General features: G+C 41.7%; 1 protein-coding gene across 1 annotated transcript; it reads left to right on the top strand.

Annotated features, from left to right (window-relative positions):
• The first annotated feature begins 3 nt into the window (after nucleotides 1-3).
• Nucleotides 4-27686, top strand: LOC141237530 (interferon alpha/beta receptor 1-like). The gene is made up of 11 exons (XM_073668346.1): nucleotides 4-157; nucleotides 6311-6431; nucleotides 9121-9290; nucleotides 11038-11162; nucleotides 11407-11560; nucleotides 13549-13654; nucleotides 15877-16049; nucleotides 17684-17847; nucleotides 18018-18159; nucleotides 21010-21164; nucleotides 24433-27686. The coding sequence occupies exons 1-11, from the start codon at nucleotides 85-87 to the stop codon at nucleotides 24634-24636; spliced, it is 1587 nt and encodes a 528-aa protein (XP_073524447.1). The 5' UTR covers nucleotides 4-84; the 3' UTR covers nucleotides 24637-27686.

The following is a 27686-nucleotide window of genomic DNA, read 5'->3' as shown; positions in this document are numbered from 1 at the left end:
GAGGTGTCATTTGTGGTGGGAGGGGTGAAGCTTGAAGAGTGCAACAACCATAGGCTGGTACAGAACACAGGATAGCCGAGCAGGATGAGGTCCGGTATGGCGGGGACGCTCTTCACTCTGCTGCTGATTCTGCCTCTGATGTCTGTCAGGTCGGAAGGTAAGTCACACTGACAATGTGAGGCGTGTTTACTGCCCTGTGCGCACTATACTCCTGCCAGTCCCTGTGCAATAAGTGGCACCATTTTACGTCTCAACCAATCATATTACTGCTTCCATTCTTTAACTTGATAAAATTAAATCTGTAATCTAATTGGTTGCTAGTTAAATGGCAAAATTGGAGCGTCCATATCAACCAATCACATTGCTGCTTACAGTCTTCTCCCTGACTTGATGAAATGAGAGCTGCAGTCCTATTGGTTGCTAGGTAAATGCTGGGCTTTCATTCCGAATTCCTTAGCGACGGCCATTTGTAATGTCCCTATAGGTTGCTACAAAATACACCTTCCTGACACACATTAATCAATTTGCAAAGATATTTTTTTAAAAAAATTGACGCTTCATACCAGTCTCTCAAGGAATATATATCCTGTATTAAATAAAAATGTGTGTATATAGTAATAATAATCTTTGTATTTATATAGCGCTGACATTCTGCAGCGCTTTACAATTAAGACAATTTTACAGACATTATCGGCACTGTCCCCATTGGGGCTCACAATCTACATTCCCTATATATATATACAGTACAGACCAAAAGTTTGGACACATCTTCTCATTTAATCTCATTTAAAGATTTTTCTGTATTTTCATGACTATGAAAATTGTACATTCACACTGAAGGCATCAAAACTATGAATTAACACATGTGGAATTATATACTTAACAAAAAAGTGTGAAACAACTGAAAATATGTCTTATATTCTAGGTTCTTCAAAGTAGCCACCTTTTGCTTTGATGACTGCTTTGCACACTCTTGGCATTCTCTTGATGAGCTTCAAGAGGTAGTCACCGGAAATTATCAAGTCATTATCTCAGTAAATTAGAATACTTTATAACACCGGATTGAAAAATGTTTTTAAAATCCGAAATGTTGGCCTACTGAAATGTATGTTCAGTAAATGCACTCAGTACTTGGTCGGGCTCCTTTTGCATCAATTACTGCATCAATGTGGCAATGTGGCATGGAGGGATCAGCCTGTGGCCCTGCTGAGGTGTTATGGAAGCCCAGGTGGCTTTGATAGCAGCCTTCAGCTCGTCTGCATTGTGGGGTCTGGGGTCTCTCATCTTCCTCTTGACAGTACCCCATAGATTCTCTATAATAGATTCTCTATGGGGTTAAGGTCAGGCGAGTTTGCTGCCAATCAAGCACAGTGATACTGTTGTGTGTAAACCAGGTATTGGTACTTTTGTCAGTGTGGACAGGGGCCAAGTCCTGCTGGAGAATGACATTTCCATCTCCAAAAAGCTTGTCGGCAGAGGGAAGCATGAAGTGCTGTAAAATTTCCTGGTAGACGGCTGCGCTGACTTTGGTCTTGATAAAACACAGTGGACCTACACCAGCAGATGACATGGCTCCCCAAACCATCACTGATTGTGGAAACTTCACACTAGACCTCAAGCAGCTTGGATTGTGGCCTCTCCACTCTTCCTCCAGACTCTGGGACCTTGTGGAGTGTGTCAATGACTGCCTTCTGGACATCTGTCAAGTCAGCAGTCTTCCCCATAATTGTGGAGCTTACTGAAACAGACTAAGGGACCTTTTTAAACGCTTAGGAAGCCTTTGCAGGTGTTTTTAGTTAATTATCTTAGTTTTCTGAGATAATGACTTTTGTGTTCTCATTGGCTGTAAGCCATAATCCTCAACATTAACAGAAATAAACACTTGAAATAGATCACTCTGTTTGTAATGACTCTATATAATATAGGAGTTTCACTTTTTGTATTGAAGAACTGAAATAAATAAACTTTTTGATGATATTCTAATTTAGTGAGATGCACCTGTAAATGATATATAATGTGCATATATATATAATATATATATATATATATATATATATATATATATATATATATATATATATATATATATATATATCTCACTTATTATTATTATTACTATTTTTTTTCTTTTATTTTTTTCCAGCAGTAATACAGAAACAACAGGCACAACATCACAGATGTGTCATACTTGGCTGCATCTTCTTTTCTGATTCTCTTTCTTCCTGTGCCGGCGCTGAGACATTATTTTCTCGGTGACCACAGACGCATTTTGTCCTTCCTGTATTTTCACCTCTTTGCCGCCATTCACCACACTTACGTCATGTAAAACGCCCTAAGTCGGATTTATCAAAACCGTCCAAGAGAAACATCCATTAAAGATGTGCAGCTCTCATTTTACTGGAGGTGTTTAACCCCTTCCCGACTCAGCGATTTGCTGTCGTCCTGCTTTTGTTTTTTCTTTCTGTAGCCATAATTCTTTTATATATATATATATTTCCATCAACATATCTGTATGAAGGTTTGTTGTTTCACTGGACGAGTTGTAGTAATGACGGCATTCATTTTCCCATATGAAGTAATGCAACATGGGGAAAAAAAATCCAAGTGTTGTGAAATTGTTGAAGCCCCCCCCCAATTATTATTTTTTTATGACACCATTCATTGTGCTGTAAATATAGTTCTCCTTGTCAGTATGATTACAGCAATGTCAAACTTGTATAGCCTTTTTTTGTTTTGTTATACAAATAGTTTAAAACAAATGAAAAAAAAATTAAAAAATTCATTTTTCTTACTATTTTTTTTTGAGATCGGTAACATTTTTTAATTTTTACGCTGATGTTTTTATTGATACCATTTTGGGGTAGAGATGACTTTTTGATCACATTGCATTTTTTTTTGCTGTGTCACGGCGAAGATAAAAAAATAAATATTTTTTTTTGGGCATCAAAGTGTCCATAAATATTTGATTTATAAAATAATTTAACACATATATATTGAACACCAAAGAGGAAAAAAATTTGAAAACTCCAGAATGGTTTTTATTTTATTCCTTGCACTTCTCCCAACCCCAAAAATGCAATAAAAGCGATCAAGGCATAATTAAAAAAAAAAAAAAAAAAGTAATTGTGTTTTATTTTTTTTTAACCATTTCTTCTCCCCCTCCTCCAACGTTCAGTATATTATTCGGTAAAATAAATGGTTTCATTCAAAACTACAACTCTGCATAAGCATCTTGATAAAATAAAAAAAGTTATGTAACTTAGAAGAAGAAGAAGAGATAAAAAATAAAGCAAAAATGATCCGGTCTGGAAGGGGATGAGACGTCATCCTCTCCTCGTTTCGCCGCCTCTGAGTCATCTCTTTGGCACGGAGCCCGTGACTGAGCAGGAACGCTTTGTGTGGGTGGATTTCCCCCGATGTCAGTTTCCCTTTTTCTTTTCACTCCTGTGGTTTTCGTGCTATGACTACATAGGTAGATAACAAGGTTTATTCTTATCTCATAGTACTTCCAGGTTTGCTGCTTCCTTCAGTCTATGGGGCAGATACGCCGTCCTCCCGTCCTCCCTCGTGTCTGCACTTTATGTCGTGCTGTGATGGGAGCCCACTCTCCGCATAGCGTCGTCCGGCTGAGTTATCGCATCTGAACAGCAGCAGTAGGGCCGGACATAACTGCCTCAACTGGCTACTTGTCCAGAATCATCAGATATTGCCCTGAGGCACACGCCTTACTGCTGCCACTTAAAGGGTTTGTCCATCTATGGGGACTTTTTATTTCTTTATTTTACCAGCATGTAATTGGGACTAAACTTTGCACCGTTCTGTATCCTCCTGTGCTGCACTGACTATTACCGGCTGCAGAATGGGTTACCGGATACTCCATTTTTAGTCAGCCCGCTATGATGGTGTACGGCGAGTTAGTAACTCCTTTATCCGTCTTGTTCTGAGCTCATCTCAGCTAATTTGTGACCATCGTCTACATCAAAGTTGAAGGTGCAGAGAAACAAGAGAGCCTGTAAAAGCCGAACGGTGCAAAATTTGTAATGAAACCCAATGGCAAAAATTATTTCTAGCGTAAAGTTAAAAAAATAAAACAAATTGTACCTTAAATTAGACAACTCCTTTTGATTATTATTAATAGGTTCTCAGTCGGGAGTGTATGGTCGAGGCGTGTATGGTTGGAATTTCTCGGATGAGAAGAAGATGGAGAAAAAAAATTCTCCATCTTTTCCATTCTGTCAGTCCGTGGAAATTGGACCGCACTTAGATGTCATCCGAGTGCAGTCCGATGTCTTTGACATGATTTGCATGGCCGATTGCGATCCGAATGTTGGATTAAACTCTGGAATGGTGCAATTTTTCCTTGGACCGGCACTAATCAAGGAAAAAGTCGGATGTATGCCCTGCCTCGTTGAATAACACGGGGACAAGTACCATCCTTCAAAATGTCAGATATCACCCATCCGATAATTACGGCCGTGTGTACGTTCCCTTAGTCTGTGCTTTGAGATACAGTAGTTTTCAATGCAAAATGTAAAACCAGTGGATGAGCGGGCCAGTGGATGTTCGGAATTGTCCGGTTCGACCGAACTTTAGTCCACAATTCGGTTCAGGTACAAGAACTGTACCCAAACTTGAACAAGAACCCAAACCCCATAGAAGTTAATGGGGACCCGAATTTCGGTGCTGTAAAATGGTCGTAGTGTTGGCCAAAGGGAGCATAGTCTCTCTCTTTGTCGGCCGTATAAATCCGACGGAGATTGGAAGGCAATTCCCCAGACTGGCCGGCAGCTCTCCCGACTCAAGCGTGACGATCCATATATTTCTGTGCAGCTGTCATGCACAGGTGGGGAGAGCTGCCGGCCAGTCCGGGCACTGCAGTCCAATTTTATTCACTTGCGCTATACTGCAATATAGCCATATAGTGCTCAGATATAGCAGAGCCGAGTTGGTGATTTTTCGCAATACAGGCCCAGAAGTAAATGACAACCTCAGCTCTGCTACATTGGTACAAACATGAAGCAATCCCAATGAATAGACCCCCTCTCATCTTATGTGATTGGTGACTGAGTGAGGCACCGATTCATCATTTGCCTTTTTTTTTTTCTACGTCCCTTTTTCTTTTTTTTGTCTTGTGGTAATCATTGCCATTTTTTTTTCTTTTGCGCCAAATTCTTCTAAACGGTTCACGCGGCTCATTAATTTTCGCAAAAAAAAAAAATGCTTATTTTTTTTGTCTTCAACCCGTTTTTCTACTTTTTAACTCCAAAAGTCAATGGGGGGAGTAGAATTGGTAAATCGGCTAAAAACATCTTGAAACTTGCAAATCATCCCCTCATTGGCGAATATAAAAAAAAATAGATGAAATAAGAGAATTTTAAAAAGGTGCAAATGAAAAACACTGTAGGCCATGTGCACACATTGAGTATTTGCAGACAGGTTTTTTTTTCCCACCAAAAATTAGAGTATTGGCAGGAAAAATTATGCTTAAAATGTGCACTTTTAAAGAAAACTTGTCAGCGCACCCAAAAATAAAGGATCAGTGCAAGAACCCTCCATGTAAGGGAAGGATATAACTTGTGTTCTTAATAGGTTTCTTTTAAACGGTTCTCACAACCCACTATCATAAGAAGTAGAGCGAAGCTTTGTGCCCCAGACAGGTATCACATCTCAGCACTGTCACACATTGTGGGTGTTTCTACTTAGTACTTTGAGTGCACAAGGGTGTAGTGTTTTGAGTTGGCCAATGATGGGTGTTTTCTAAACATAACATATAAGGCAAATTAGTGGTAAAGGTTTATAAGCCCAAGGACAACCAACGGTACTTATCTATTTATTTTAACCCCTCCACACCTGGGTTATTTTCCACTTTTTACTGTATTTAATGATCCCCTTAGGGGACTTGAAGCTGCGATCGTCTGATTGCTTGTACCACATGTAGCAGAAATCACGATCTTTGAGCGTCAGCCATGGACCGGCTTTCACAGGATCGTAATGACCGGCAAGGGGGTCACCAGCAGACCCCCAGCTGTCATGACAACCCATCGGCGCCCCCCTCGCAATCACGTCATGGGCGTGCCGATGGGAGCGTGGAGCAACGCACTCACTCTATAGAGACTACCCCATCCCCCCATCCCGTATGCACAAAGTCTCTATATCACATTTTGTAAGGTCCTTCATCAGTCTGGATTCTGCTTGTTGACAGTTTCCATGTAACAACACCATATATATATATTTTTTCATAGGTTACATTGACAATAAATGGAAAAGAACGTCATTTTTAGACTAAAAAAAAATACTTATTATTTTACAGATGAGAAAACGATTGAAATTTATATCTCAAAATCTCCTGACGGCTTCATGGTGATGGTGGACTGGGATGACCAGTGTCTGACGGATGAAAGAAACGTCACCTTTACAGCTGTGTATAAGAGGTACGTTCCTCACCGCTGTTGTGGAAGGAGCCAACAATTTGGGTGATCCGAAAATGGCGAAAATCTTTTTAGTAACCAAATGTGGGGGGTACAGCGCAATTTGGTATTGAAGTATCTCAAAAATTGTACAACATTGACGTCTTGGAAGATGCAGATATTTTTTTTTTTCGTCCTCTCCTATGAAGCGCTATATATATATTTTTTTTATCCTCGTAAGAAAAAATTGGTTTCAGTATTGCAAGAACCATAAATGTTTATTTGATAATATACGATGGCTTGTTTTTTGTTTTTTTTGCAGTACAACCTGTAGTTTTGATTTGGGAGGTATTGTTTTTGATCTATTTTTATTTAGTCTTTTTTTTGGGTGGAGGGGGAGGAAGACTAAACAAACGTAAAACGCCAATTCTGCTATTTTAAGGTTTTTTGTTTTAATTTAAAAAAAATAGTCAAAGTTCAAATCACTTTTTTTTTTCTCAGAACACAAAATATAAACAAATGTAAAATATATACAGTACAGACCAAAAGTTTGGACACACCTTCTCATTTAAAGATTTTCCTGTATTTTCATGACTATGAAAATTGTACATTCACACTGAAGGCATCAAAACTATGAATTAACACATGTGGAATTATATACTTAACAAAAAAGTGTGAAACAACTGAAAATATGTCTTATATTCTTGGTTCTTCAAAGTAGCCACCTTTTGCTTTGATGACTGCTTTGCACACTCTTGGCATTCTCTTGATGAGCTTCAAGAGGTAGTCACCCGAAATGGTTTTCACTTCACAGGTGTGCCCTGTCAGGTTTAATAAGTTGGATTTCTTGCCTTATAAATGGGATTGGGACCATCAGTTGTGTTGTGCAGAAGTCTGGTGGATACACAGCTGATAGTCCTACTGAATAGACTGTTAGAATTTGTATTATGGCAAGAAAAAAGCAGCTAAGTAAAGAAAAACGAGTGGCCATCATTACTTTCCGAAATGAAGGTCAGTCAGTGCGAAAAATTGGGAAAACTTTGAAAGTGTCCCCAAGTGCAGTTGCAAAAATCATCAAGCGCTACAAAGAAACTGGCTCACATGAGGACCGCCCCAGGAAAGGAAGACCAAGAGTCACCTCTGCTTCTGAGGATAAGTTTGTCCGAGTCACCAGCCTCAGAAATCGCAGGTTAACAGCAGCTCAGATTAGAGACCAGGTCAATGCCACACAGAGTTCTAGCAGCAGACACATCTCTACAACAACTGTTAAGAGGAGACTTTGTGCAGCAGGCCTTCATGGTAAAATAGCTGCTAGGAAACCACTGCTAAGGACAGGCAACAAGCAGAAGAGACTTGTTTGGGCTAAAGAACACAAGGAATGGACATTAGACCAGTGGAAATCTGTGCTTTGGTCTGATGAGTCCAAATTTGAGATCTTTGGTTCCAACCACCGTGTCTTTGTGCGACGCAGAAAAGGTGAATGGATGGACTCTACATGCCTGGTTCCCACCGTGAAGCATGGAGGAGGAGGTGTGATGGTGTGGGGGTGCTTTGCTGGTGACACTGTTGGGGATTTATTCAAAATTGAAGGCATACTGAACCAGCATGGCTGCCACAGCATCTTGCAGCGGCATGCTATTCCATCCGGTTTGCGTTTAGTTGGATCATCATTTATTTTTCAACAGGACAATGACCCCAAACACACCTCCAGGCTGTGTAAGGGCTATTTGACCAAGAAGGAGAGTGATGGGGTGCTACTCCAGATGGCCTGGCCTCCACAGTCACCAGACCTGAACCCAATCGAGATGGTTTGGGGTGAGCTGGACCGCAGAGTGAAGGCAAAAGGGCCAACAAGTGCTAAGCATCTCTGGGAACTCCTTCAAGATTGTTGGAAGACCATTTCGGGTGACTACCTCTTGAAGCTCATCAAGAGAATGCCAAGAGTGTGCAAAGCAGTCATCAAAGCAAAAGGTGGCTACTTTGAAGAACCTAGAATATAAGACATATTTTCAGTTGTTTCACACTTTTTGTTAAGTATATAATTCCACATGTGTTAATTCATAGTTTTGATGCCTTCAGTGTGAATGTACAATTTTCATAGTCATGAAAATACGGAAAAATCTTTAAATGGGAAGGTGTGTCCAAACTTTTGGTCTGTACTGTATAGATAGATAGATAGACAGACATATATATATATATATATATATATATATATATATATATATTTTACATTTGTTTATAAATAATTTATGTTCTGAGAAAAAAAAAGGGATTTGAACTTTTAGACTATTTTTTAAATTAAAAAGAAAACTAAATATAAAATGTGGTATTGCAGTGTGAACTAATAAAATGTCATAGTATGTATCTCATATGGTGAAATGGGAGGGGAGGGGGAAACGCAAACGGTCAATTCCCCTCCACCACCCCAAAAAAATGAAATAAAATGATCGGAAAGTCATATTGACCACGCAATGGAAAAAATAAAAACTTCAGTTCCTGCAAATAAAAAAAAAAAAAAAAAAAAACAAGCCCTGATATTACTCTGTCGACAGAAAAAATAAAAAGTTACTCTAGCACAGAAGACCACCCTGGCATTGAAAATCCCGTGTTGGCCGTCTGCTGGCTCCGCGGAGGCTCTGGGCACAAGTGCAGGGGGAGCAGTAGATGTAACGTCGTTCCTGCAGTGATCTGCTCCCTCTTGATTGGTTTTAAGGTTAGGAGCACCGGACAGTGAATTCCAGATGTGTGACATTTTGGGAGACTGCTCCGGTTGGATCCCGTCTGCTAAACTCGATCGCAGTCACAATTATACTCTGCTGGTCACTGCTACAGCTCCCGATAGGGATATCCCAGCAGCCTCTCAAGACTTTTATCCCAACAGCGGTAAGTAGATTTTTTTCTTCTTTTTTTGATGTTTCCATGAATATTTCCATTGTCCTATTCTGCACCGCATTCCATTGAACAGATCAGTAGTCTATCAGCAGTTTGTGCTCCTGAGCTGCCCCTCCTTTTTGATCTATAATAAAGGGGTTTACCACTTTCTAAGATCTCTCCTCTATTGGCCAGCGCTGCAGAAAAGATAAGATGGTACTCCCTCCCCCAGGTTTAGTACTGGATCTCCACTGCTGCTGTAGTCTACATCAGCTGAACTCGTTGATTGGCTGCAGTGGTGATGTAGGTTCACTACAGCCAGAATACAGAGACTGGAGTATTGGTGGGTAGCTCACTCTGATTTTATTAGGGCTCATTCAGACGTCAGTGATCTTTCATCAGTGTCCAAACCAAGAGAGGAACAGACAGAGAAAAACTATCATTGAAAGATTGTCACCTGTTCTGTATTTTGGAAAAATAGTGCTTAAAAAAAATCAGTGACGCCTGAATGAGCCCTTATTCTTACATAACACTGACTAATAACTGGGAGTGACCTGAAAGTAGAAAACCCCTTTAACAGTATATACACAACGTCTTTTAAACTCCGTCAAGTCGCCGAGTTTTTCAAGCACAAGGCTCGTCAGAAAACTCCTTCACCTCCGGATGATTTTCTGGGTTTTTATTTTTGTTTTAGTTTTTTTCCTCCCCTTCTTCCAAGAGCCATAACTTTTTTTTTTTTTTTTTTGTATTATTATTATTATTATTATTATTATTATTTTTCCATCAATATAGCCATATGAGGGCTTGTTTTCTGGGGATGAGTTGTACTTTTGAATGACACCATTCGTTTTAACACATAGTGTACTGGAAAACGGGGAAAGAATTCCAAATGCTTGCAGTGAAATTGCAAAAAAAAAAATGCAATTCCACAATTGGTTTTTGGGTTTTTAATTTACCATTTTCACTATACGGTAAAAGTGACCTAGAAGTATGATTTCCCAGGTCAGTACAAGTACGCAGATACCAAACATGTATAGTTTATTTTTCTATTTAAGTGGTGAGAAAATTTTTGCAAATTTGCATACATTTTTTTTTGCTTTTGTTGCCATTTTCCGAGACCTATAACGTCTCCATTTTTCCAGATCTGGGGTTGGTTGAGGGCTTATTTTTTGCGCGTCGAGCTGACGTTCTTACTGATACCATTTTGGGGTAGATACAGTGTTTTGATCTTGATCCTTGATCCTCTCATTGCATTCTATTGCAGTGTTGTGGAGGACAAAAAAACGTAATTCTGGCTCTTTTAAAAAAAAAATTCTCGTTAGGCCGCTCACCGTTCAGATTAATTTATTTATATTTTGATAGATCGAACACTCCTGAACGCAGCGATACCAAATATGTGTTGTATTTTGACACAGATGTGCTACATCATGACTTTGAGATTGCAAAATTGCACCTGCAGATTCTCTTTGGTTTTGCGTGCGATCTGCCTCCCACCGCAACATTTCTCCGACTTTCTGTCACCAGTTGAAATCCACATGTCTCACACACATCCCAGTTTTATTTAGCATTTTACCAGGTTTTTCGGTACTGCTTCCTGACCTGTACAAATAGCTAATATTGAAATGAATGGCACTGATCTGCAGTACCAGGCTAAGCCACAATTGTCTGGGTGGCGCTGTTCCAGTATAAGTATAGAAGAAGCGGCACTTTTTTTTTTGCTTTCAATCTAACATATTTTAATCTTGCACCTTTCCACCAGAGACGAAGCCTCCGCCCGTTTTCCACGTCATATCCAGCGACGCGTTGGTCGTAGTTTCAATCCAAGACTTTCAGCATAACGAACAATATAACGTAACTCTCAGAAGAAACGATTCCACTCAGGAGGTTAGCGCAATCTTGTACGGTTATATTGGGGATTATACTGATGTGTAATAAAAATGGCGGATCTGAAAAGTTTCACTTTTCTTACCCAATGGCACCAAAACCGTGCGGCCGCCGCACCGAAGACCCCGGAAATGAACTTGCCCCCATATGAGGGGCCACTTAGTGCATGCACTTTACTCATACAGCACCATTGCTGACTGTCCTCATATCGTGTGATATTATTATTATTTTATTTCTTATTTAGAAATCTGAAATTATACGATTTCGGAATTATATCATTCCTCCCAGCGAGCTCCTTCCGGAGCAGATTTATTGCCTAAAAATGTCTGTTTTTAACATTGTCACAATGGAGCTGAGTCCATTCAGCCCAGAAGAATGTTTCACAGCGCCCCCACCAGGTAAGAAACTGCTTTACTAAAGCTGGCACCAGTTATAAGTTGGGCTTGTAATTTCTATTTTATTTTCTTTTCTTTTTTTTCTTTTTACTGTAATACTAGGAAATAGACGTTTTCTATATTGTATTATCATTCCTAAATTATGTCTAACCGATGGACTTATTTTCATGACTGGAGTTGGGGGTAGTGGCCCTGTGCTAAATCCTCCATCATTCGTGAATGCCCCCCATAGCTATTAAAGTGTACCTGTCCTTACACACAAAGCAATGTATTGTCACCATCAGCCCCAAAAATTAAGTTAAAATAGTTTTTGGTCTATCTAGCAGACTTATGTGCCATCCACTTTTTCGAAGGGGTGGTCCTCTTCATCAATATTTTGTGAGCACTATAGGTGCTTGAAGTTCCTTTCCCTCACTTCCAAACTAAAAGCCCACCTGCATGTTATACCTGTATTTAATTTTACAGTCAAGAGAGCAGTGAGAAAAAGCCAAAGAAAAGGACCCACCCCCGGAGGTTCTGTAGTGGGGGAGGCAAGGACCTGCTTGCCCCGGAGTTTCTGTAGTGGGGGAGGCAAGGACCTGCTTGCCCCGGAGTTTCTGTAGTGGGGGAGGCAAGGACCCGCTTGCCCTGGAGTTTCTGTAGTGGGGGAGGCAAGGACCTGCTTGCCCCGGAGTTTCTGTAGTCTGGGAGGCAAGGACCCGCTTGCCCCGGAGTTTCTGTAGTGGGGGAGGCAAGGACCCGCTTGCCCTGGAGTTTCTGTAGTGGGGGAGGCAAGGACCTGCTTGCCCCGGAGTTTCTGTAGTCTGGGAGGCAAGGACCCGCTTGCCCCGGAGTTTCTGTAGTGGGGGAGGCAAGGACCCGCTTGCCCCGGAGTTTCTGTAGTGGAGGAGGCAAGGACCCGCTTGCCCCGGAGTTTCTGTAGTCTGGGAGGCAAGGACCCGCTTGCCCCGGAGTTTCTGTAGTCTGGGAGGCAAGGACCCGCTTGCCCCCGGAGTTTCTGTAGTCTGGGAGGCAAGGACCCGCTTGCCCCCGGAGTTTCTGTAGTGGGGGAGGCAAGGACCCGCTTGCCCCAGAGTTTCTGTAGCCGGGGGCAAGGATCCACTTGCCCCAGAGTTTTTTGTAGCGGGGACAAGGATCCACTTGCCCCAGAGTTTTTTGTAGCGGGGGCAAGGATCCACTTGCCCCAGAGTTTTCTGTAGCGGGGGCAAGGATCCACTTGCCCCAGAGTTTCTGTAGCGGGGGCAAGGATCCACTTGCCCCAGAGTTTCTGTAGCGGGGGCAAGGATCCACTTGCCCCAGAGTTTCTGTAGCGGGGGCAAGGATCCACTTGCCCCAGAGTTTCTGTAGCGGGAGCAAGGATCCACTTGCCCCAGAGTTTTCTGTAGCGGGAGCAAGGATCCACTTGCCCCAGAGTTTTCTGTAGCGGGGCAAGGATCCACTTGCCCCAGAGTTTTCTGTAGCGGGGGCAAGGATCCACTTGCCCCAGAGTTTTCTGTAGCGGGGGCAAGGATCCACTTGCCCCAGAGTTTTCTGTAGCGGGGCAAGGATCCACTTGCCCCAGAGTTTTCTGTAGCGGGGGCAAGGACCCACCCCTGGCTTCATCCATCTGTAGCAGCAGATATTGGAGAGAAAGTTACACAGAAGGGAAACAGCCATTTTTAATTAAAAAGGTCCAAAATTCTGCGCTGATTTAATTCCCTATTTATATCCTTTTAACAGTGAGCGCTCAGTTTTTAGATTTAGAGCTACAAATTCTTTGCAGAAATAGTACAATTTTAGAATTCTTTACTCTGTAGCCGGCATTGGAGGAGAGACCATTGCATACTATTAAGGAGGATCGACGGGAGGCGGTTCCTCAATACTGCAGGAGTGCGCGTGTTCTGTAGTAGTAAGGGGTTAACAAAGTGCCTGCAAAGTCATTTGGCCTTCGGAGCTCAAGCTACATGAAAATTATACTGGAAGTGCGTTGATGTCTTTCTCTCGTCTTACAGGACTACCAAGTAATCTGACCATGGACGCACTAGACTTGACATACCTCTTGAAGTGGGACTGGGACTTTGACCAGTCTCCAAATGCCACATTTTCTGTGGAAAGATGGTAAGTGCCCTGGTCTGATAAGAGGAAGCTCGCTGTAGATCTGCCCTCCGTGTTGTACCGCACAGTATAGCATAAATGACGCCCTTGTGTTGGACTGGGTAGATCATCACAAGCCTTTGCATGAGCCATTGAGACCTATATCAGACACGTGCGTGGTGACACAAAGTGCACTTGCCTTAGTCATTGGTGCACTGCACAAGCAGGGTTAGTGCGCAATGAAAAATGGCGTATGTGCCAGAACCAGGCATCTTGGGATGGCAGACTTGGGTTAAAATGCCTTTTATATTTTAACTCGCTTTAAAATATAGACACTTTATCAAAAAAAAACAACATTTCTTTCTTAAAACAATAGGTGTCTTATAGTTTAGAGGCAGTTTCCTATGATCAAGGCGTATGCTGACACAGCAGCAGCACAGCTCTCTCTCATCCTGCACGACACTGATCGGTTTGATCAGTGCAGGACAGGAGAGAAAACTACGAGGAAGTGCACATCGATAAAACTGTGCAGGTCCTGACAAGATTAAGGACATTTCAGGTCATGTGATCATTCCCAACCCTGGAAGAAACTTCAAAATGTGGTAATGTGCGTACATACAGTGTGCAGTCAAGGTGTTTGTGTGTTTTGATGATGTGAGTTAGCTATGTGTGCGCATGTAGTGAGTTGTGTATATAGCTGAAGATGTGTGTGCGCATCTAGCTGTATGTGATTGTCTTGCTGAGCTGTGTGCGTATCTATCTTGAGTTGTATCTAGCTGAGGCTGTGCGTGCGCATGTAGCTGAAATATGTATGTTGCTGAAGCCGTATGTGTGCATGTAGCTGAGCTGTGTATATAGCTGAAGCTATGTGTGCGCATGTAGCTTTGTGCATATAGCTGAGCTGTGTATGTAGCTGAATCTGTTTGAGTGCATACAGTTGTGTGTGTATATAGGTGAGTTGTGTGTGTATGTATAGCTGAGTTGTGTATGTAGCTGTTATGTGTGCGCATGTAGCAGAGCTGTGCTTGTTATGTGTGCATGTAGCTGTGTTTATATGTGTGTGTTGCAGAGAGTGCACGTGGTGCGTGCACTGTATAGCTATGTGGATAAAACATGCTCTATCACATCCTTATTCTGCATTAAAATTAGTGATCTTGAACCTGACCGATCCAGTTTTCATTAGTAGAAAATATATTTTCCTATTTTTTGCTGTCTAAACTTAGGCTGCGTGTATACAGTGCCCTATAGTCAACAAAAATTCAGATCAGGAGACACTTGGCCACTGAGTCACTTTTTTATGTCTCTGATAGAGCTGTTTTTTTTTTTTTTTTTTTGAGTGAACTAACATTTCTATTGCTTTGTGTTTTATTTCATTTTTTTTGTGTGTTTTCAATTTATTTTATTTTTTTTGCTTTACAGTAAAATTGTAATTTAATTTGATAATGTGACTTTTATGGCCGTGACAATATGAAATGATATATCTTTTATTATTTGCTTACTATATTTTTATAACTGTTGTATTTTTTTTTTATTATAATTTTTTTTTTTTTTAGTCCCCACCCCCAACTGCAATGGCAACTCATCGGCACCTTGCGTTTGTACGACCTGGATCACTTGCCTTAAATCCAGAGATTTAACGTGGCATTCCAATCTTCAAGACCCTATCCCAATTTGTAGTAGGTGTAATAATAATAATATTAGTAAATATCTCCAATTAGAAATGTAGTATAGTTCTTCTGATTTATCTATGTTGCTTGCCCTATGTGCATGGCACTCACATAGTAACAGTTAGTTGTTCTCGGCAGTAACCATGGACACCTAAGCTACTGCAATGCCCTGCACATGGGGTAAGTGACAAAGCGAATCAGAAGAACTATGCTACATTTCTGATTGGAGGTATTTGCTAATATTATTATTATGGGATAGGATATAGGAGATGGGAATACCCCTTTTAAGCATTAAATAGCAGTGATCATATCTAGCTCTGGCCGCTGCTGTTGGAGGCAGATGCCAGTTGTATAACGCAGCTTTTGAGCCCACTACATACACCTGTCGTGTATAGCACATGTACGTTGCCCTTAGGGAAGAGGTTAAAAACAGCATCGGCCTTACCCATAAGGTTTATATATAATAAGATAGACTTAAACATGTAGCCGCACTGTTGGTATGAATGAATATACGATGTCGCTCTCATGCACATCCATGATTGATGAGGAACCGCTGGCACCAATCCTATTTGTTTTCAGCCTTAATTACATCGGATGCAGTAAAATAAAAGGATGTGAAAATATCACGACTCCTCGGTGTAACTGCTCAGGATTGGCGCTCATCGGAAAGTTTTTCCTCCGTGCCTCCGTGTATGACGGCCGAAGAAAAGAAAAAAGCTCCAGCGTTATAAGGTTTTCACCTTCCGAAGATAGTAAGTAGAATAATCAACATGATCATTTATTATATAGTCACATACACTACTCAAGATCCCACAACACTCTGGGGCCCTTCTCATAGTGAATTGCCGCAATTTCGCACAGCTGCATTTGCCTGACGAAACGCGCGTAGGGGTGTGCGCCATTGATGAGTGTGCTCAATCCATAGCGGATGTAAGTATGTATTAGTTTTAATCCCCACCCTTCACTCCCATTAAAAAAAGATATAAAACAAATTGCTGCTTCCAGAAAAGTGTGATCTTTAGATTATAATATTATCTAATCCAACGGTAAATGCTATAAATAAAAAAAATTAAATAAATATTCAGCATTGCGGGGGGTTTTGGTCACCACAACATCTAAAAAAAAATTTAAAAAATCTTAAAAAAAGTAAATAAAATGATGTTTTTATCGATACCATTTTGGGATAAATATGACATGACATCTCGCCTCTCAAAAATAAGACCTCACACAGTTTCATCAATCGAGAAATGAAAATGCTACAGGCCTTGGAAGACAGTGACACAATTAAAAAATATATATATAATTTTTATTTACAAATTTCTCCTTTTTTTTTTGATCACTAAAATAATATAAAAACTGAACAGGTTTGGTATCTCCGTAATTGTACTGACTGGGAGAATTATATTGCCAGGTAATTTTTACCACACATTTGTATGCCATAAAACAGGCGTATAATGTCACATTTGTGGGTTTGTTTTTGCAATATCACTTAAAAAAATATTTTTTCTTTTTCCCAGTACAATATGCGGTAAAATGAATGGTGTCATTCAAAAGTACAACTTGTTCTGCAAAAAAAAAAAAGATGCCATCGTTCGTCTATATGGAAAGAAACATAAAAAAAAAAAAAAAAAAGTTACGACTCTTGGAAGAAAGGCAGGAAAAAATGAAAAAGCCCCAAAAAACTTGAATTGGCCATATCAGGAAGGGGTTAATCTTCTGCAGGCTGATTCCTGTAAGAACAGTAGTATCTGGCCCTGCTATAGGCTGGAGATTACTCCCTGCCTATGACATGCTGCTGCGGCACAGAGCACAGGCTGCTGCGGCACAGGGCACAGGCTGCTGCGGCACAGGGCACAGGCTGCTGCGGCACAGGGCACAGGCTGCTGCGGCTCAGGGCACAGGCTGCTGCGGCTCAGGGCACAGGCTGCTGCGGCTCAGGGCACAGGCTGCTGCGGCACAGGGCACAGGCTGCTGCTGCACAGGGCACAGGCTGCTGCTGCGGCACAGGGCACAGGCTGCTGCTGCGGCACAGGGCACAGGCTGCTGCTGCGGCACAGGCTGCTGCTGCGGCACAGGGCACAGGCTGCTGCTGCGGCACAGAGCACAGGCTGCTGCTGCGGCACAGAGCACAGGCTGCTGCTGCGGCACAGAGCACAGGCTGCTGCTGCGGCACAGAGCACAGGCTGCTGCTGCGGCACAGAGCACAGGCTGCTGCTGCGGCACAGAGCACAGGCTGCTGCCTCTCCTGGGCCTTACTCCTGATTTCCCTCCATGGTGCGAATGTGTTAAGACACCAGTATAAGGGATTGATGTGTAACGTGTGTGTGTGTATATATATATATATATATATATATATATATATATATTTTTTTTTTTTTTTTTACAGCTGTTTTTGGGCCTCCAAAAGATTTGAAGATGGGCATTATAGACAATAAACTGTTCATCAATGTGACTGCTCCTGAAGGATTCGGACACAGAGAGATATATAACTACTGTACCTGGCGGACCAACCTGAACTATTGGATCAAATCAACAGATAAACAGGAGGAGGTAAGTTATGGGTGTATTTTATGACCACCACTTTCTGAACCTGAAATGCAGAAAGAGCATGGTGGATGTTTCTTCTATAGCACTGACATCCACATCTGTAGGGTCAGGTCCGGGTCTACTTCCTCCAGTTTGTATCTGACCGATATGCCGTCTTTTATCCTGTGTTACAGGTAATGGTGAAAGAAGATAACCAGCCATTTTATACAATTGATTCACTGGAACCATCAACAACTTACTGTGCGAAAGCAAAGATGAAGTGCGACAGAAGTAATAGGAGCAGTCTGTACAGCCAGGAGTATTGTATCACAACAGGTGTGTGTACAAAGAATTGTGTGTGCGACTGATCTGTGGGTGTATAGATAAAGGACAGACGTGAGACACCAGGGAGAGGTGATATTGATAGTTATGAGACATGGATAAAGGGTAGATATGTGAGACACCAGAGAGAGTGAGAGAGGATATTGATAGTTATGAGACATGTATATAGGATGGATAAAGGGCTGATTGATGGATGGATAAAGGGCGGATTGATTGATGGATGGATAAAGGGCGAATTGATGGATGGATAAAGGGCGGATTGATGGATGGATAAAGGGCGGATGGATGGATAAAGGGCGGATGGATGGATAAAGGGCAGATGGATGGATAAAGGGCAGATGGATGGCTAAAGGGCAAATGGATGGATGGATAAAGGGCGGATTGATAGACATGCTTATAAATAGAGACATGAGAGAGATTAGATAAATCTTAGGTAGATGACAGTTTTGATATCGATTTTAGTTATTAGACAGATGAACAGATAGATCTGGCCTAGACATATAGATGGATATGAGATGGTTGGATAGAAAGGTTCACGCTATGACCCGAAAGTTGCCACATGGGTCAATAATTTTGCGCTTAATCTTTTTGGAGTGCTGCCTCCATTTGTGAGTTTTAAATAGATGAGATAAATATGGTATGAGAGAGGCTCGCTCCACAGTAGTCAATATCCACCAGATATATTTGGACTTGCATCTTGCCGTAGATAACCCAGTGATGGCCATATACTTGGTGGATACCGCTGTTGTGCTTGGAAAATTTTGTCTCACAATTTACCTCTTGGCTAAAATTTACTCTATGGGGATACAAGGGCCAAAATAAAAGTTAATTGGTTCCTTACACCAGTAGTTGGATACCGCTATATCAGGGCTGAAAATGGTCTCCAATTGTATATATCTGGTGTTTGATGTAGCCACTATTTATTATGTTTAGCTTATATAGCGCCATTATATTCCACAGCGCTTTACAGACATTATCATCACTGTCCCCATTGGGGCTCACAATCTAGATCCCCTATCAGTCTTTGGAGTGTGGGCGGAAACCGGAGAACCCAGAGGAAACCCACACAAACACGGGGAGAACATACGAACTCCTTGCAGATGTTGTCCTTGGTGGGATTTGAACCCAGGACCCCAGTGCTGCAGTTCTAACCACTGAGCCACCGTGCTGCTCTTATTAATTTAGCAATCGATGAGCTACATACCTGTTAAGGGACTTGTTGTAATACAAGGAAAGGTTGCATGGTAGCAGTTTAGGGGGACGTTAGGCCTGCTGACAGGATCCCTTTTAAAGGGAATCCGTCTGCAAGTTTTATTATGGAATCTGATAGCAGCATGATGTAGGAGCAGAGAGCCTGATTCCAGTGATGTGCCCGAACTTGGGAGTCTTTTTGGAAAGGGGTGAAGGACACTGTAAACAGTTCATCTAGTTGAGGCACATTTTCTATAGTACAGTTAGGTCCAGAAATATTTGGACAGTGACACAAGTTTTGTATTTTAGCTATTTACCAAAACATATTCAGTTGTATAATCATTATGGGCTTACATTTCTGTCCCATCTTTAATTTGAGGGTGTTCACATCCTAATTGCAGTAAGAGTTTAGGAATTACAGCTCTGTAATATGTGGCTGCTTCTTTTGTAAGGGACCAAAGGTAATTGGAAAATTATCTCAAAAGTTTTTTAACGGGCTGCATGGACTATTCACTCATTAATCCATCATTAATTAAGCCGATAAAAGGTCTGTAACGGATTCCAGGTGTGGCATTTGCATTTGGAAGCTGTTGCTGTTAATGGAAGAGAAAAGACATCATTAGGCTTAAAAAAGAAATCCATCAGAGAGAGAGCAGAAATGTTACGAGCAGCTAGATCAATAGTTTGGTACATTCTGCAAAAAAAAAAAAAGGCGCACTGGTGAGTTTGGGAACTCTAAAAATGCCTGGACATCCACTGAAGACAACAGTGGTGGATGAATCATGAAATCGGTGTCTCAGTATCTAAGTCTACAATAAAGAGAAGACTTCATGAGAGCAAATACAGAGGGTTCACCACAAGGTGCAAACCTTAATCAGCCTTAAAAATAGAAAGGCCAAATTATATTTTACCAAAAAACATCTAAAGAAGCCGCCCAGGTCTGGAAATGCATTCTTTGGACAGATGTGCCGTAGATAGAAGCAGCGGGATGAATCCTGTGTGTACAGGGCGACGCTTCATAATAAAGATGGACAATGACCCAAAACATCCTGAGAAAGCAAAGAAGTGGAATATTGTGCAATGGCCGAGTCACCACCAGATCTCAGCCCCATCGAGCCGCATTTCACAGGCTGAAGACAAAACTTAAGGTAGAAAGACCCAGAAAAGAGCAACAACTGAAGTCACCGCAGTAAAGCCTCACACCGAAGGAAACCAGAGATGGTGACGACCGTGGCCTCCAGACTTCAGGCCGTCATCGCTGCAAAGGATTCTCGACAAAGTATTAAAAAAAGAATATTTTATTTATGGTAAAGTTAATTTCTCCAGTTACTTTTCAGCCCCTGAAATGAGGAGGCTTTGTAGAATATTGGTTGCAATTTCTAATGGATATTTTTGTTCAACCCCATTAATTTAAACCTGAAAGTCTCCACTTCAATTATATCTCAATTGTTTCATTTTAAATCCTAAACGGCGTCCTGCAGAGCTGAAATCACGAAGATTCGGCCACTGTCCAAATACTTCTGAACCTGTGTATATTTATTGCTCTATTTATTCCCAGGGCTACTGGATCCCGCTGCACCAGGTTCTGGTCACCATAGGATGCCAGGTGTCCTTCTTCAGCTGTAATAAGAATTCTCATCTCTTTTGTCTTAGATCCCAGGTCTTACTTGGTTGCATGGATAGTAGGATTCACATTTTTGGGAATAGTGTTGATTTCCGTCATTCTTTACCTCTTCTTCTGCCCCTTCAAACGTTACATGAAGCAGATATTCTTCCCATCTAACAAGCTGCCGTCCAGCGTTGAGAAGGTAAGAGTCAGGACAATGAGGGGTCCACAGCCCGGCCCTGAGCCTGTATGTACTGATGTACACCCCCATCACTGTCTACAGCTGACAGCCGCCCGGCTCCTAACATTATGGAGCTCTGATACCCCATAGCTTGCTGTGCATCTTTACGAGGACAGGTATTCACACTTGCATTTACTGACAAACGGTCAATATCTTGAAAACCAAGTGGGACAATCCATCTTGTTATTTTAACATGCAAAATTCTGTTCTGATTAATTTTGTAATGTATATCTAAAGCAGCTGGAATTCCACTGCATGGATGTACAGTAAAAACAATACTGTGGATACCTGCAGCCACCACTAGAGGGAGCTCACGCTATATGGTTATTACTTTGATACCTGCAGCCACCCCTAGATGGAGCTCACTCTATACTGTATTATCACTTTGATACCTACAGCCACCACTAGAGGGTGCTTACTCTACTGTTATCACTTTGATACTTTCGGCCACCACTAGAGGGTGCTTACTCTACTGTTATCACTTTGATACCTGCAGCCACCACTAGAGGATGCTGACTCTACTGTTATTGCTTTGAGTCCTGCAGCCACCACTAGAGGGAGCTCACTCTATATTGTATTATCACTTTGATACCTGTAGCCACCACTAGAGAGAGCTCACTCTATACTGTATTATCACTTTGATACCTGCAGCCACCACTAGAGGGAGCTCACTGTATACTGTTATTGCTGTGATACCTGCAGCCACAACTAGAGGGAGCTCACTCTGTACTGTATTATCAGTTTGATACCTTGTTGAAAAAATTGGAGTACAACACAGCAAAACTTACTTGCATATAAATAACAATGTTTTATTAAATTAATCACAGAGTGTAAATAGAATAGGTACAAGGAGATCCTGCCGGATGGTGTGTTACATCACGGTAGGATAACATTTACAATTTATGAATTCATGGCACTAAGAGACAACCCAATTGCACAACGCCCGTACAGGTCATACTATTAATCTTAAGCTGTGAGCCCACCAACATCAGGGTTACAAGCTGAAGTAAAAACGCGGGCAAAAGGTGCCCCAAAATGTTAGTTAATTAGAGAAGTCCACCCTCCCCTGCAGCCACCACAAAAACAACCGTGATGAACACAGTGAAAATAGGTTGTGATCTATGGTTCATACAGACCCACACATCAGAAGATCAGTGGTGGCACAAGGAGAGGTAACCTGGTGACCTACCAATGACGCACCACTCGTCACAGGAGGAGCATGGGAGTGAAAGCAGGAACGCCCAACGTACGTTTCGCGGCCCACACCGCTTTCTCAAGGGCATTGTTATTTATATGCAAGTAAGTTTTGCTGTGTTGTACTCCAATTTTTTTCAACAAGTTTTCTCGCTCAGCTTGCACGTGGACAGCATTCTGTTTACTATACAGGGTACTGCCCACCATTCCTGTTTTCATTAAGTGTGATTTATGGCAAATCTTTGTTGTTATTCACTTTGATACCTGCAGCCACCACTAGAGGGTGCTCACTCTATACTGTTATTGCTGAGATACCTGAAGCCACCACTAGAGGGAGCTCACTATATACTTTTATTGCTGTGATACCTGCAGCCACCACTAGAGGGAGCTCACTGTATACTGTTATTGCTGAGATACCTGCAGCCACCACTAGAGGGAGCTCACTGTATACTGTTATTGCTGAGATACCTGCAGCCACCACTAGAGGGAGCTCACTCTATACTGTTATTGCTGAGATACCTGCAGCCACCACTAGAGGGAGCTCACTCTATAATGTTATTGCTGAGATACCTGCTGCCACCACTAGAGGGAGCTCACTCTATACTGTTATTGCTGAGATACCTGCTGCCACCACTAGAGGGAGCTCACTCTATACTGTTATTGCTGAGATACCTGCAGCCACCACTAGAGGGAGCTCACGCTATACTGTTATTGCTGAAATACCTACAGCCACCACTAGAGGGAGCTCACTGTATACTGTTATTGCTGTGATACCTGCTGCCACCACTAGAGGGAACTCATTGCATACTGTTATTGCTGTGATACCTGCAGCCACCACTAGAGGGAGCTCACTGTATACTGTTATTGCTGTGATACCTGCAGCCACCACTAGAGGGAGCTCACGCTATGCTGTTATTGCTGAGATACCTGCAGCCACCACTAGAGGGAGCTCACTGTATACTGTTATTGCAGTGATACCTGCAGCCACCACTAGAGAGAGCTCACTCTGTACTGTTATTGCTGAGATACCTGCAGCCACCACTAGAGGGAACTCACTGCATACTGTTATTGCTGTGATACCTGCAGCCACCACTAGAGGGAGCTCACTGTATACTGTTATTGCTGTGATACCTGCAGCCACCACTAGAGGGAGCTCACGCTATACTGTTATTGCTGAGATACCTGCAGCCACCACTAGAGGGAGCTCACTGTATACTGTTATTGCTGTGATACCTGCAGCCACCACTAGAGAGAGCTCACTCTATACTATTATTGCTGAGATACCTGCAGCCACCACTAGAGGGAGCTCACGCTATACTGTTATTGCTGAGATACCTGCAGCCACCACTAGAGGGAGCTCACTGTATACTGTTATTGCTGTGATACCTGCAGCCACCATTAGAGAAAGCTCACTCTATACTGTTATTGCTGAGATACCTGCAGCCACCACTAGAGGGAGCTCACGCTATACTGTTATTGCTGAGATACCTGCAGCCACCACTAGAGGGAGCTCACTATATACTGTTATTGCTGTGATACCTGCAGCCACCACTAGAGAGAGCTCACTCTATACTGTTATTGCTGAGATACCTGCAGCCACCACTAGAGGGAGCTCACTCTTTACTGTGTTGTACTGTGGGGTTCTTTTTGTATTTTTTTCCCATTTCTCAGTACATTATATGGTAAAAGGAAAGGTGTAATTCCAAAACTATAACTTGTCCAGTAAAATAAAAAAATTGAGCTCATAGAATTGTATCAGTAAGGAAAGAGAAAAAAACAAAGGGAGGGAATGGGATAATGTACACTTTGTAGATTTGTTTTTTTTTGTGGATTTGCGCAGAAAATCTGTAGTCGGCTACAGGAGCGATCGTGGATCAAATTTTACCAAATCTCACCTACATGCTGCAGATATTGACCCGGCGTACAGATTTTATTTTTTTTTCATTACAATTTCGATGGAGGAATTAAAAATCGCATTGAAATGTATTGTTGTGAATTTTGCAGATTTTCACCCCCCCTTTTTTTTTTCTTCCAGGGTTTGGGGAATCAGCCGTTGGATTGTATCAGGAAACCATTTTTATCGTATGAAGAAGAGATCACAGACAACTGCATTATTGAGAACTCCCATACTGAAGACTTGGAACCAGTTAATTATAATAAAACATCTCAGGCCAACAGTCAGGATTCTGAGAACTATTCACACGAGGGTCAAACAACGGGGGAGACGATCGCCCAGTGATCTTCACGTGTTGGGCCGGTGATGGCCAACTTGTTCTCCAAGCTCCTCTACATGATGGAGTTGGCTTATTCGGGTTGAGCCCCTCCATACTCTTATGTATGAATATTGTACCGATTTCCACCACCATTGTTGCTAATGGGGTAGTTTTTTTGGAAAGAGGAGTGCTGGACAAGTCCTCCAACCCAATTACAGAGAAGCTAGGACTAAATGGGGCTCGGCCCCCTTTTCTCAATGCCCCCATAACTGAACACAACCTAACATTCATATGGGGCCACAGTCTTTAAACTTTTTTTTGGTGCTGCAACATGGTGACTTCTGGACCTCATCTCTACGGGACTTACCCATCTCAGGGGGATTAGCATACTCCATGAACAAGGCCTGTGTGGACATGTGTTCTCTCCACTTTCATCATTATGTTGTTTTTGGTTCAAATATCTGTGTGAATTAGTTTCTTAATATTCTCAAACTTATTAAAACTCCCAAGCATTGAAATCCCCTTCATAAAAATAGGGTTTTTTATGTTTTGTGGGGTTTTTTTAAGCGGGAGACTAAAGTCAGTCTCTCCACTTTCTCAGTATCTTGACAGCTTTGTGAGACTTCCTGCATCTAAACTGGAAGGTATCAGAAGACTGTGTAAACATTGGTATACCTGTGCAACTGTCCTTCTTACTAGATGTAGTAATAAGCATTGTAAAGATGGATTCATGTGTATTCTATTTCAGCAGAAGGCTAGAAGAAACCCCTATAGGTAAAACAGTCACAGCGTATCCTCATTATGTCTGCTGTAGCCTCAGTGTGTATGTAGTGAAAGACTTTGATAAACCTTTTAGAAGCAGCTATGTATCTCCCATAGTAGATATCCAAGGGGTAATATTTCTCCTTGTGGAGAGTGACATGTTAAGCACGTCAGGTGAGGAGACTTTTAAAGCCACAAAGCTGCTCTGGGAAATATGAAAATTGTCTCTTATATTACCCTTTGGATACTGGTCTGACGCCTCACCCAGCCAAGCCAGAACTCACACTTTGCACTGACGAGGGGCAGTACCACGAAACACATTCTGTCTGTCTGCAAATTGAGTTTCTGGTTCTGGCTCTCTGGCTAAGTCATGTGATAAGGCTTGTTTAAGGGTCACTATTGACTCTTAGGATTGCTACTTCCTGTAGGTGGCACTTCTGGTCCTCTTCCTTTCTCATAGTAGAAAAACCCTTACCCTTTACCAGCAGCTATTTTTTCTTCTAGTAGATTAATCGTTTAGAAGCAGCTATGTCCTCCTCTTGAATATTAACTCTTTAGGAGCAGCTGTATCCTCTTATTTAGGCTGTATAAAACACAGGGACACCATATTACATTGCTGCGATACAACAATATTCTGTACTAAGTAACATTTAAGCTCCTGGCGGGAAGGTATGTACATTTTCTCTTGATTTTTCCTTCTGCTGACTCACAGCACATTGAGATGCATTAGTGAATTAATTCAACATGTTTCTACCTCTCTTTTAGTAAATTTATGTGAAAAATCTTGAAATCGTGTACTCTGTAGAGCAGCAACTCAAAAATTGAGGTACAGGCCAAATTCGAGCACAAGGCTTCATTTATCATACAGGTGCTGTTTAGATTGGCCCCGACCCCACACCTCCCTACAGCTGTTATCTCTGTAAGAAGTAATAGGTCCAATTTAAAGGGATCATGTCATTAAGTTTGGGGCCAATAAATAACCAGCATGCCATTGTCCATTTGGGATTCAGTTTTCCAAAAATGTTTTTGTCAAAACCCCGCCATTTTGGCAGGTGATTCCATTGACAACGGCTGCACAGATTGGGCCGAGGACTGTACACAGTGAAGCCACGTGACTGTCCACGGCTCATCATGCATGCTTCTGATGCCACTGGACTCCGCTGGGTAAGAGTGTTTTTTTACATATTGTACTTTGCTGATACAATATGTTTTTTGTTTTTTTAATATGCCAAAAAGCCATGCAAACAGCAGCACTGATAGCTAGAAGAACAAACTGCACTTTGTAAATCGCTCTGACCCTTTTACTTTTCCATTGCTCTTTGAATATATGGATGTGTTGCTATTTCCCCGCACAGCACTAGGTTGGGAGTTAATACCTAGCTACATCCTCTGAAATGATAGTGGCTTAAAACCCCGTTTAAAGAGCTATTCCCGACATTCACATATAGGTAATACATATGTTAATTTATGGCAGCATAGACTAATAATAAAGGATAATGTAGAGGCTCCAATGTATGCATTTTGTTCACCTGTTTTAGTTCATACATCAAATATGTCATCTTGCTTTCTTAACCTCACTAAAATGTGGTTTACCTAATACCCCATTACGACAATCACTTTCTAGAAGAAGCCGGATGGCGTCTCTTCACAGCTCATTTATTTTGCACTGAGTCTTATCTAAAGGCAGGGCTATACGCCCTAGGACAGATGTCCTTTAAAAATTTTCATAAAGCTTACTCCATTGTATTTTTTTTTTATAAGATAGAGAGTCCAGAGTATTACTTTAACATCAATGTTTCAAGTACAAAGCTGCTTCACATTGCCATCCCCTGCCTCCTGCTTGCAATATGTTTCTCACTGTCAAGCAGGAGTCAGGAAAGGAAGAAGGGTGACCACGAATGTGGAGAGGAGGTATCTGATAGCTTTCAGGAGGAATGTGATAGGTGAGGATGTCATCCTCTAGTTCACAGGCAGTCACAGACTGACTTTCTGTCTACACAGCGCATCATATATTGGACTGGTAGTCAGTCTAAAAATCACACGACATAGGTGGAACATGTATGGATATAACTTGAGTTGAAATGAAACAAATGCTGCTGAGTTGCCATTCATACGTGCCGGAGTGTAACTTTAGATCCAATCCTATTCTCTGTGACATCATTTGCACTTAAGATGTTTGCATTTTATGTATATATAGGTTTTAGATTTGGGCGCGATGTTACAAGGTTCTTACCAAAAATGTATAAATAACTTTTATTGCTTCCTTTTGATTTTCTATATTTTTTTTAAATAAAAACAACCAATGTTATCTTAA

This window comes from Phyllobates terribilis, unplaced genomic scaffold (genome assembly GCF_046119375.1).
Source record: "Phyllobates terribilis strain yellow unplaced genomic scaffold, ASM4611937v1 Scaffold_2__4_contigs__length_985480577, whole genome shotgun sequence".
Lineage (NCBI taxonomy): Eukaryota > Metazoa > Chordata > Amphibia > Anura > Dendrobatidae > Phyllobates > Phyllobates terribilis.
This window is presented reverse-complemented; position numbering and strand designations above follow the sequence as displayed.